Below are 12,643 nucleotides of genomic sequence, written 5' to 3'. Positions count from 1 at the left end.
CCCTAACCTCGGTTCCGAGTCGTTTTCCATGCTGCTTAATCCAGATAGTTTCCCAATTCTGTTAAAAGTGAGTTGTGAGAAGTTGACATATAATTTCAGGAGGTGCAGGAACACGGGTAAGGTAAGGTAAGGTAAGACGCCAGCAAGCCTTCATTCAATTTCACAAGGCTACGTGTGAGAGGTCGGCCACGTTCATTTGTTGTGTTGTGAGGGATTACAGTCGGAGTAGGCGCGAGATTTACGGGCTAGTCGGCATGTGACCAGCCCTGATAAACCAACCCATTAATCCCGAGAACGCTGCGTGAACCAAATTCTACCAGCGCCAGGAATGGCCGAACAACACCAAAAACGGTTCCATGTGTTCACAGCAAGATTTTCTTTTTACGAGATTAGTGTCCTGTATTCCAGTGATTGGGATTGTCAGCAGTGGGATTCCCAACAGTGGTACTGTAAGTCTCATTTGACTTCATGGGGACACACCTTTTACAAGGGCCGCTGGAGTTTCAGACTCTTTCGAGCGCAGCCAATCACAAAGAGGCCATTATGCTGGTGTAAATTGATTGTCCTCCAGAGATTGTTAAGGGGAAGATTATGTGTATCCAGCGGGGGTTCTCAGGTTCTACAAGTGCTAGATGGTGTGTGCTGCTGTTTTAGTTCAGTTCATTCAAGAATAAGTCATTCTACAATTTTACAATCGTTACGTTACATATAACATATAACACAAACACAAGCATTTCACTGCATAACATACCGTGTATGATTGCGTACGTGACGAAAAAAAAAAAAAAGGAATTTGAATTTGGACTATATTTTGCACAGTGATCGCACTCCTGGACATGTTCTATATTTTAATATTTTACCATGACATAATAATTTAGTGCAGTGCTCACTGTAGGAGTGGATGTAAAAAATATCGAGATCACTTCGTGAACATAAACCCGGCTGTGTGGAAACACCGTGGAAAATGTTGCACGTGTTGTTCTGCAGCAGTTTTGGTGTGGCTGCTGGGGTAAGGACCAGTTTTACTGGATTCTGTGTACAGTAAAGCTCAGTCAAGGTTTTTTTTTTTTTTTTTCTTATTTTCCTCCAGCCAAGTGGCTCGTTTTTCTCTTTGCCGCTCAGTGCCAACCTGCCTTGTGAGGTTTTTCTACCTCCAGACGTGCCCAATTTGTAACATTTCGCCACATCCGTCTGACGTAGACATGTTTGTTATTTCACATTTCAGAACTTTTAACTCAACACGATTGTACAAGTTTGAATAGCCGTGCTGTCATTGCAGTTAATAAAAGGCATGATTGTGCAACCACCAGTTCTATTTAATGAAGAAATAACCATTGAAATTAACATTGAAACATGGTTTCAATGGTTGTGTTTTTTTTTTTTTTACAAATTCGTTTTTATCATCTGGTGCACGATGTCTGTTTAAATGTAAAATGTATAAGAAACATGAAGGTTCACGTCCACAATCTATTCAAATAGTTATTCCTGGACAAATTTGTCGAATGTAATAACATTTCATGGCTTCATAGCTGCCATCCCATTAAGTATCAATCTTAAAAATCCACCAGCAAATCTGTAAATGTAATGATATTTTATAGAACGTAATGCATTGCTGTGATATTATAGCACATTTCATTGTACACTTCCAAGCTTTCCTTCATCTCACAGTGGCTTTCTCTCACCTGTTTCCCACCCATTTTTAAACGCCGCTATTTTAAACCTGGTCTTTTCCAGCCTCCATGGAAACCATTGAGTGAACCCTACACCCTCTGTAAAAATGTCAAACACCTCTGTTATCTTCAGCGCCTTTGTTTGATTTGTTAAATGTGTGTGTGTGTGTGTGTGTGTGCGCGCTCATCCACTGTACAACCAGCCACTCATTGCTGTTTTCTTTTCTTACCATATTCATGCTGATCTAATGCCACCTAAACCCCTCCCTGGTGTGTAGTTATAGCCTGTCAGGGCGGATCTCTGTGGAAACATGACAGAGTTTTGTTTTCCGAGATTCCATCGTACATGATCACATTTAAAACACCCTGACCAAAGTACGCTGCTCTCACGTGTGCATCGTTTGCTTTCGACGTGTCGTCAGTGCACACGTATGCCCAAAGCCTACATTTATGAGGCATCGAGTATACCACGTCGTGGCAGACCAGAACCCACCATTACCGCATGAAAAAAACAAGAAAGGTGAGTCTCCCGTGTGGGAGACTGAAAACGTGCAAAAACTGCTGCGTGGTGGACAACGGTTTGGCTGAAACCTTGGTCGAGAGCCTAGTCATTATTTCTGTTGAAGGTACTGTAATTGGGCTTCGGGGAATACAGTCGTCCCTAATGCAGACTGCTATGCTGATAGAATGTTTTGCTCCAGTTATTTCATCTGTTTCCTGGTGGTCCTCACGTTCAAGAGGTGTGGTTGTACAGGCTTAGCACCACTATCGCATTATAACACTTGGTTAAGCTACTTCCTGAATTGAATGTTTAAAGTTAATGTTTCCTGAAGTGGCCTTCTGGTGACAGTGACATCTGCAGGAGAGAAGAGCAACTGCATTTAAATCTCCTCGACCATCCATCCATCCATCCGTTTTTCCTTATCCAGATCAGAGAGAAAAGGTATTGAAGTCGTGAATAAACACAATCAGTACTAATATTGTGCCATCTGTACAGGTCGGGGTCATGAGTGAGTTGAAGAGAATCCCAGTAAACTAGGAAACAGCCCTTGCACAGAGTACCAGTCCATCAGATGCTGCGCACCAATAGAAATAAAGCTTTTTTTTTTTTTAATAAAGCCTGAAAAACAATCGGTATGAAAATGGCACGTGGGTGTGTGCATGTGAGTTAGAGAGGACGTTGGGGTATTGTATACAGGACTGGGCCCTGTACGTGGATCTGAGCTTTATTTAGGCCCACCACACCCAGTTGGGTAATCATTCCCATTTGCCTCCTACTATGACCCCCATGGTTGTATATCTAGTGCAGGGAAGCCCACTGGGCTGTTTATTAATAGAAAGTGATCACGGCAGCTGCCTGTTCCACCTTGGGGATGTCCTGGAGCAGCAGTCTATTTTTGAGTGAAGTAAGAAGTGTGCGGGTGATTAAAGATGTTCACGTGCAAAACTATAGTTGTAATAATAATAAAAACAATAATAATATAGTCGTAATAATAGTAATAATGAATGAGCGGTTGTGGGATTTTTGGAATGATTGTGTTTACACCCCAGTTTACCCATTAATACCTATTAATGTTTTTTGCAACAATAAACTTCTCAGACTGTCACGTCCCACTAGATATGATGTTTGAATGTCATTAGCTGATATAATGTGTTGTCACAGCTATAAACGGCCCTTTGGTGTTTTATGATGTGCTTACATTCTCTGTCACAAAATCAGCTTGACCTAAATTCAAAACATGCTCAAAATAATAAAGGATAAGGCCCAGGTTCACACGTGTAAACATGAGACTCAGACACACGCTCATGCACAAACACAGACATGCGCGCTGAGAGGATCGGAACCCCAGGCGCTTTTCCAGACTGTTATTCATCATTATTTATTTATGGGGAGACTGAAAAGCACAGCCAATAACACTAATTAGACATGATTGTGTTCAGAGCAGCACTCAAGGTTATTTAACTGTTGATTTCGACATGCGTTTGCATATGAAATCAACCTAAGGTTTTAAGGGGGTTGGGGTTTTAACATCATTTGAAAAGAATTCTCCCGAACAATGTCCCCAGGGGGATCTTTAGTATTTTTGGTTGTGGAATTTGGTTTCAGAACTTGTCTGGACTGATGTCTATGCAGCCACTTTGCATAAACAGGTGACTTTCCTCTTGAAAGTGGTTACAGGCTCACACATTATAACCAAAACAAATACATAACCTATATAGGTTATATTACTTATATTGTCCTATGATATATTGTCGTTAAGATACATCTTTCCTATGAGCCTAAAAAAATTGTTAATGTTATTACAGTCAGTTGTTCACACAAAAATATTTATTCATACATTTATGAAAATAATTTTTGTTAGCACACAGTTTTTGTATTTACTTGACAACATTTAATGTTAAATTATGTTTAATACATTTCCCATTTATTTGGTATAAATAATTTCATTCAAAGTACTGGGTACTTCTGTTGACCATTAATGTGACTGTAATGTGAACTCTGGAGGCAGCGTCATTGATTCTAACCCCACCATCCTGTTCCTGAGCTCAGCTCATCATGCAGTTGATTATGTAAGGTATTCATTTCAGGAAGTGATATTCACCCTGGGGATTTATATTTATATAAATTATAATATTAAATCCAGACCTTTCGTGCACAAAGGTTTCATCAAGAATAAAACACGAGAATAGTTGAAGGGAGATAATACCAGCCAGGTACATTTTGGATTCCCCCATGCATGCAGTTTATTGGCATGACTCCCTTGCCGCACCTACTTGCCCTTAAAAACAGTCATGTTCCCGTTTTGCACTTTTAGCTGCTTATATGTTGCATGTTTACAGTGTACACAGCTGTAAACATGCAGATTCTACAGTGTCCAGACTGAGCATGAGTTGCACAGGGTCGTGCAGAGGGTAAAGTCTCTTATTTTTACCCTGCCGTGGTGGGGTTTAATTTCCCATGATGCCCATGCAACTATAGGCCTCTCGCATGTGGCTAAAAATAGACACATTCCATCTCCCTACCCTTCCCCCAGCCCCATCCTTCCAGTGATTAAGCACAGAGTATAAGATAGGGGGGGTTGTATACTACATCACCCTTCCCTCTGTCTCTCTCTGTCACATTACTTCATACATAGTCTACTTATTAGACAGGAAATGCTTTCAGTGACTGAGCTGTTGAGCTACGAAGGTATTGATCGGGCCAGTTGATGCATTTACTCAAAGCATTCTTCCTTTTTATATAAAATTTACTAATATTGTGCAAACAAATAAAGTAAATTCATTTTGAGAAAGTGATTATCAGTCAAAAAGATTTTTAGTTTTTCAGTGAGTCAGCATGTTCTCCCATTTGGGACTGCTTTTCCGTCTCCCAGACATTGTGCTGGGTCACCGTATTCTTCTCGCAGTCTCATATTCAGCCTTTGCCATTTGTCAGTCGCCGTGACTTCACAAGATTCAAATTCCCATTTGTATTCAATTCCCGTCTCCTATTCATTCGCAAGTATTGGCCTCACTCGCCCCACCCCGTTTAAAATGAGAGAAAATTAAACTTCCACTCAGTCAGGTAATTCCACATGCAGTGAACATCAGCGCCCGTGGACAAGACAGATAGCGCATCAGGGAAAAAAAGAAGAAGAAGGGGGAGCAGGCTCTCATAGAAATGGCCATGACAGCACAAGATAGACGCGCGCCCTTCACAGCGAAGTAACGCTGCGGGCGAGCGATACCACAGTCACGCAGCAAGGCTGCCCACACACGCCCATCCCCTGCCCACAGACCAGACCAGCGTCATCCTCTCCCTCCATCCTTCTGCTCCTTTCAGTGAACTGCCACTGCCGGCTGAGTCACTTCGATTCGCTTCCAGCAACACGGCTAGATGTGATGCCATAACGTCTAATGATTCCGCTATATTACTTAGAGCTTCTATTGTCATATTTAAAGTCTATATTTCACAGTCCATGTGTCATTATGTTTTGTAAGATTTAATTAATGCAAAAAACAAATGCAATTATTCTCAACTATGAAATATAACTCATTAGCTAAATTAACATGTCATTAAGTCACCAGAAAATGTGGGATGAGCAGAGCATTCAAAACAAAAACTAATTCCATGCGAAAGCAAGTAAAATTTCTTAGGAGGCGATACATATCATAAAACCCATATCTCTTTTGGTCCATTAAACAGGCCTCGTCTTGGGGACCTTTTCTCTTCATGCTGGATATATATTAATCTGAGCTCCGTGATTATTAATGGCCTGCTGAGTGGAGCAAGGTCTCCATCAAGTTAACATGGCAGCATTTATAAATTGTCGTTACAACACCGGCGTGCCCTTGCTCTTGACGTGCGGCAACATTTAACGCAATAATAAATGTGACAAATAACTGTGGCGCATACCTCATGTCATGGTGACACTTTATTGTGGTTATCATTATGTTATCAGTGATACAAAAACCATGTTCACCTTGAAGGTTATCACTGCAGCCTCACTTTCCAGTTTTAAAAGGGACAGTACCGTCATTCAGTAGTTCAAGTATAGTAAAACATGATTATATTACTAAAAACACACAACAGAACAATCATAAAATCAAGGTGCTTCAACTTGATAGCTGGATGAACTAAAACGAAAAAGAGACACAAAATATTCAACCAACAGTCATGTTAAACATTCACTCAAGTACAATAATGGCAGCAGTGCAGATCATGGTACTCATCCTCCTAAACAGCACTTCTTGTTCCAAGCACTCTCACACACAGGAAGGAAATGCCCTGAACAGCAATTTCCGTGTGCGCTTTAAACAAGACATTAGAACAGTCCTGGACAGGGAACACATGTTCTTGTTTTAGTATTAGTCAAGACAGTAATGAAGAACCATACGTTCTCGAGGACGTGTCCCATCGGGCTAAACCGATCCGAATTCTGCCATCCACGACTCGTACTTCTCTAGGTCAGCGGTAGACACCGACTTGGAGATCTTCTTGAGAGAAAGCTCAAAATCCTCCATGGTGACCGGCATTTGCAGCTCATCCTTGGAGAGCGCTCGGATTTCTTCAGGGCTCAGGCCCTGAATGCGCCGTCTCATAGCCATCATCGAGGCGTCCCTGTAACAGCAAAATATCCAGTACGGTTCCATCAAAAAATGCTAATGAAGCTATTAAACGACCTTATTTGTAAAGCAAAAAGTTATTCTCATATTGTTATTTGCATACTGCATGCTGTAAGATGTCTAAACAAAGAGAGCATGGGGAGGGCAAAGTGATGACAAAGAGAGGACGGGGGAACTGCTGGCTCAGGGCCATCAGTTTAACCCAGAGGGCTAATCAGACACAATCGGATGTTCAGGCATTTCACAGGAAATTCACAAGGAACAAGGACACGAACACCCTGTACAAAAACAGCAAGGGAGGAAATACAGCGCAACAACAGTCCTCAAGGAACAGTCAACACGTTGACAACAATCTTTAACACGTTCCCAAGCCTGTCTCCCGAATAACTGACCTGCACACGTTAGTAATGTCCGCTCCAGAGTAGCCCTGGATCTGCTCAGCAATGAGGGCCAGGTCCACATCTGGAGCCACCTCCACCTCTTTGAGGTTGATCTTCAGGAGCTCTGCTCGGCCTTTTGCTGAGGAAATCACAGTCTGCACTTAATATTGGCCGCATGGATGTTTGTGGATGATGGACTTTAACAAACATACATGTGTCACTATATGGCCAATGATGGTCAGACACAGACCACCTGAATGAACTGAATTGTGTGTAGGTGGACGGTATCAAATGGGCTAAATCTTGCAGCTCTACACTTGCAGTATAGAGAAATTGTCAGAGGAACTGATAGTCACCAAGATATGCAAATAAGGCTGAGTAATGTAACAAAAGTGAAATGCGTAGGCAGATTTTCTCACCCAGCGCCATAAAAACCTTTTATTTTCTTCAGTTGCTACATATTGTCATAACACACAGAAACAATATGGCGAAAAACATAGAATATTGGTATAATTTTGCCTGTTTCAAAGAGCTTGTCCAGATGGAGAGCAGAAACAACGGCATTGTCAAAGTGCTTACCAGTGGGCAGCGGGATGTATATTCTCTTCTCCAGCCGCCGCCGTAATGCCTCATCAATGTCCCAAGGAAAGTTGGTCGCAGCAAGCACCATGACCATTTTGGAGGGGTCATCGTTCTCCAGTGCACCTCCCACCCCTGGCAAAGAAGCAGGAACGGACCTGGTCATTGGTTTTCCTTGCCAACTACTGAGGAAAATTTGAGTCCAGGGCTCATTTTACCATCCATCTGCACGAGCAGCTCCGACTTCATTCGGCGGCTTGCTTCATGCTCATCAGATGACCCCCGCCGTCCACAAATTGAGTCGATCTCGTCAATGAATATAGTAGTTGGGGCATAGTACCGTGCCTGTTGAGACACAATGAGAACGTTGAACTAAATAAACCTAGCGGGCGAATGGCCAAAGCTTTTGCCCTTCAAAGGTTTTACAGCACTCACCATTTCAAAGAGCAGACGAACTAGTTTCTCTGATTCACCTCTGTACTTGGACGACAGCGATGCAGAGGAGACGTTAAAAAAAGTGGTTCCACACTCCGTGGCCACTGCTTTTGCCAGCATGGTCTTTCCTGTGCCTGGAGGTCCCACCATCAACACTCCCTGAAAAATACAAGTTAGAAATGTGTGCTAATGAACGAAATACATCAAGGAAAAAATTGTATCTAAAAGCAAGAAACATGCTTTACAATGCTGCCACCACGTGGACACTGTGTGCTAAGCAGACGAGACAATAACATCACAGCAAATAATTGAAATTATGTAAATAAGCGCAATTGCAAAGCTACTGATTGTGTATAATGTGCTATCCACATTTTTATTTACAAGCCAGCAGAAAAGACCGAATTCCTGTGAACAGCAGTTTATTAAATGTTTATCTGATTATTACAGTGTGAGCATTAATTCAAAATAAATTAAATGGACGTTGTGAAGATCCTTAACCAACAACTCACCAAACATTTTGCTTTCACGTTCAATAGTGCCACCATGTGGACTACATCAGTAACGTTTATTGATATGGCAAAAAATATGTAATCATTTCATTAATCCCTTTTAACGGGCAAGATTTAGGAGATTTTGCTTTGTTTTGCACATTGCTACATCCATAAAGATGATGAGACATAACTGTGGTATGCTAATCATGCAAGTCTGTGAACATATTTGTCTGATATCACTAATAACATGTCTGTAAAAAGTTGCCCATGAACCTTCCAAGGTCGGCGAATGCCTTTGAAGAACTCTGGCATCCACATTGGCAGCACCACTGCCTCCCTCAGTAACTTCTTTGCATCCTCCAGATCCGCAATATCGTCCCTGTGAGAGACCAGAAATCCAGAACAGACTGTTGCTATTTTTCATCTGCTCTCCACTTCACCTTACCCAAAGCTGCAACTCACCTTGGGACTCACAGACAACAAATCTGACATTTTCCGAAGCACAAATTCATGCAAACTGGATACAGGGAATAATACTGGATGTAATGAGAGGTGCCGTCCATAAATATTCATCATATTCTCTGAACTATAATGAACCTTCACATCTGGCAAGATGGAAATTCCAGTTACCAGTGGATATTTGGATTCCGAGATATAATGTCTCTCTCGAGGGCATCCACCAAGTCGTTGTCATAGCCTGTGCCATCAAACTTCTTCGGTTCCCCATCACCTGCTTCATCCTGGCAATTCTTCTTAGCCTGAGGGGGGCCATCAATCAGTGGTTACTGACATGCGTTTGAAAACAGAAAAAGCTTCTCGTTTCTGTGTCACTGCAGTTGTTCAGCAAGGTCGTGTATGCTGTACGTGCCACGGTACCTTTTCATCTTTCGCCTTTGACCCACGTACATCTCGAGCCCCAGACTTCTCTGTTTTGGAGTTAGGCTGTGTTCGCCCCTTGGGCCCTCGATGCTGAAGACCTGGAGAATCCTTCCTCTGAGGTTTCACACCAGTGTTGGGACGTTTCACTGGTGCAGGTCCTCTGTGGAAATAAAACGTCTACACGTCGAATGCTCATATTCACTCACAGTAACTACTTCTGTCTAGCTAATGTCAAGATCAACAGCAAAGTTGAAAAGTTGCATCCTTGTCCCCACACTGCTCACACAACAGTGATAAGTTAAATGCAGAGGACAAATTTTGTTGTGTGCATCGTGTGCTATTACTTGCAGCGCGTCACAATGACAAAAACAATCCCTTCCACTCAGTGCGTATACCTGTGTTCAGCCGGAATGGGGGGAGGCCAGACCGCAGGGTCTCGCGGACACTCCTCTAGCAGGGGATTAGGGAAGTCCACTGGCTTGTCCACCTTAAAGCTTTCAAGCGTAGCGACTATGATCTTGACCTGCTCATATTCCTCCATGACCTCTTGTCTTACCTACAATCAGAAGGATTTGACGCTGACGTGAGTTCAACGTCCAGCCGCAACTCAATGAAACCCGTCAGACAAATTAAAAACACACACCTGATGCCATTTGGTCTTGAGCGCTGGATCTTTCAGAGCCTGACAGTGTTTGTGTATTTGTTGTATCACGCCCTGGTAGTAGACCATAGATGAATCATAGTTCCCCAGGAGGGCATATTCTCTACCCTTCTTGGCGTTGTCACAAATCTCGGTCAGATTCATGGTGCACAGGATTCTGTGAAGAAATGGCCAGAATTTTCTGGATCAAATGCATGTATAAGGTGGCAAAGCAGAACAAGCCCATGGAGTTACCTCTGACATAAACTTTTTCTGTTTTCAAATGCATTATGGGCCAGTGGTGGCCCAGTCGTTAAGGAAGCAGACCCGTAATCAGAAGGTTGCCGGTTCGAATCCCAAGCCACCAAGGTGCCACTGAGCAAAGCACCGTCCCCGCACGCTGTTCTCTACTGCTCAATAAGGGTGATGGGTGATAAAGGTGATGAGATAATCACTTCAGTTTTAAAAAATTAGATTACATTTACAGCATTTACCAGACGCCCTTATCCAGAGCGACTTACAATCAGTAGTTACAGGGACAGTCCCCCCTGGAGCAACTTAGGGTTAAGTGTCTTGCTCAGGGACATAATGGTAGTAAGCAGGATTTGAACCTGGGTCTTCTGGTTCATAGGCGAATGTGTCATTGGTCTACTACCACCCAGGTTGTTACACAGGTGGCCACCCAAAATATTTATTGAAGTGAAATGTTACGTCGAGCCGTGACGTCGTTTGAACTATTCACGCAACGAATTAAATTAGCTGCCTCGCCTCTCTTTTTTTTTTTTACACAAAAATTAAGAAAACTACCGGCCTAGCATATTACGCCCCACCACCATCGATCAAACAGCATCGGCCTGGAACACTGAACGCAGTTTTGCTAACAGATAACGTTAAAAAGTCCCATTTGCCAAACGTCATCCATATTTTCCGAATCGCACGTCCACACAAAGCCACACTGTCGTTATCGACCGCTGCGTCTACTGCGCCGCTACTCGAGCCGGGAATTGTAGTTCCGCACGAGAAACCTCCATTATCATATCCGGTTACAAATCCAAGCGAGAAAACTCCACTACCCACCATGCACCGGTTATTCACGTCCCCGGATTTAGGCCGCGGACAGCAGAGCAGGATTTGCATGGCAACTGCACTTAATGCCCCCCGCCGCGGATTAACGGCGCGGTTCGAAAAGACGTCGGGCGGCGACTTTCAGCGCCGCGAGGCCTTCGGAAAACGCGCCGGAAATGAAACGCCGCGTTACCTCCGCGCGCAGCACGTGTTCGCTCGGTCCCCTGCAACGGTCCGCCAGGCGCTGGTGTTACCATGGCCGCGGAGAGACGCTGAAAGAGCCGCGGCCCGCCCGGGCTGCTAGGTGCGCCGAGGAGGCGGGGCGGCGGGCGCTGTTTGTCTGGCGTTTGGCTACACGATCGCAGGATAACAGGGATTGGGGGGGGGGGGCGAAAGTCCTCGAGGTGCTTAGGGAATCATTTTCGAAATAGGCTCTGCAATGTCCCATTTCCATTAAAGTAGGACGGGGCTTAGCTGTAATCTCTGCGCGAAGTTTGATAACGCCTGTTTGTTTGATGTGCATGTCGTGCGCATTGTTCTCTGGCACCTTGTCAGCACGCTGTCGGCCCAAAAGTCGCAGTTATTGATCAAGAATGTTGCAACGTCTTGCCCTGCATCCAGATCGCATCCTGACGGGTCGAATCCCAAGGTGCCACTGGGAATATTAAAATTGCAAGCACTGCATGAGCATAGAACATTACATTTACATTTACAGCATTTATCAGACTCCCTTATCCAGAGCAACTTACAATCAGTAGTTACAGGGACAGTCCCCCCCTGGAGAAATTTAGGGTTAAGTGTCTTGCTCAGGGATACAATTGTAGTAAGTGGGGTTTGAACCTGGGTCTTCTGGTTCATAGGCTACTACCACCCTTTGAATATTGTTTTTAAATCCACCCTCTACATTCGGACACTTTGAACTACTACCCTTTTCCATTGCTACCTCCTTCATGGTTGTATATATGTGAAGTTTGCCATCTAGCCACAATTTATTTTTTAATTATAGCAATTGTAATACCCTGCATTTGTCCCTTCTGGAATTCATGTCACAGTAAAACATGAAACCGTCCCAGCAGACAAATGACAATAACAACAACAACAACAAAACCCATGGTGAAAGTGTCACATTTTACCACTAGATGCTGCTGAAATCCCCCACCTTCTGTGCAGTTTAAATACGCCAACAGCAGATGGCTCAGATGGCGTGTTGATCAGATTGCCTGCGTGTTTTGACTGTGGCCTTTTTTCGGGCCTTCGTTTCTCCTCAAGCCTGCTCCTTCTCCCGGCGGTGTTTCAGTGGCATTTTACGCTCCCTTAAAGCGACTGAGCATTTCGATACGCCGCTGCTAAAGAAATGAGCTTAATGGTGCCGGGGAGCGAACGGCTGACTACATGAAT

General features: G+C 43.6%; 1 protein-coding gene across 1 annotated transcript; it reads right to left on the bottom strand.

Moving 5' to 3' along the window:
- Positions 1–6,067: 6,067 nt before the first annotated feature.
- Positions 6,068–11,606, bottom strand: katnal1 (katanin p60 subunit A-like 1). The gene is made up of 11 exons (XM_028983300.1): positions 11,439–11,606; positions 10,184–10,358; positions 9,936–10,096; positions 9,538–9,700; positions 9,292–9,419; positions 8,935–9,040; positions 8,171–8,329; positions 7,954–8,080; positions 7,736–7,870; positions 7,169–7,295; positions 6,068–6,771 (listed from the first exon to the last, which is right to left on the bottom strand). Exons 2-11 carry the CDS (start codon positions 10,343–10,345, stop codon positions 6,573–6,575), a joined length of 1,467 nt encoding a protein of 488 aa, XP_028839133.1. The 5' UTR covers positions 10,346–10,358; positions 11,439–11,606; the 3' UTR covers positions 6,068–6,572.
- Positions 11,607–12,643: the final 1,037 nt, after the last annotated feature.

This window comes from Denticeps clupeoides, chromosome 6 (genome assembly GCF_900700375.1).
Source record: "Denticeps clupeoides chromosome 6, fDenClu1.1, whole genome shotgun sequence".
Lineage (NCBI taxonomy): Eukaryota > Metazoa > Chordata > Actinopteri > Clupeiformes > Denticipitidae > Denticeps > Denticeps clupeoides.
Note: the sequence above shows the minus strand (reverse complement) of the source record. Positions and strands in the feature narration are given on the sequence as shown.

Bases quoted from the DNA above. Each gene is read 5' to 3' on its own strand.
- katnal1 (XM_028983300.1), bottom strand. From the start codon at position 10,345: ATGAATCTGACCGAGATTTGTGACAACGCCAAGAAGGGTAGAGAATAT. The intron at 8,330-8,934 runs GTTCATGGGCAA...TGTATTTTTCAG, and splicing joins GCATTCGCCGACCTTGGAAG to GGAGTGTTGATGGTGGGACC. The intron at 7,871-7,953 runs GTAAAATGAGCC...CTTCTTTGCCAG, and splicing joins GCTGCTCGTGCAGATGGATG to GGGTGGGAGGTGCACTGGAG.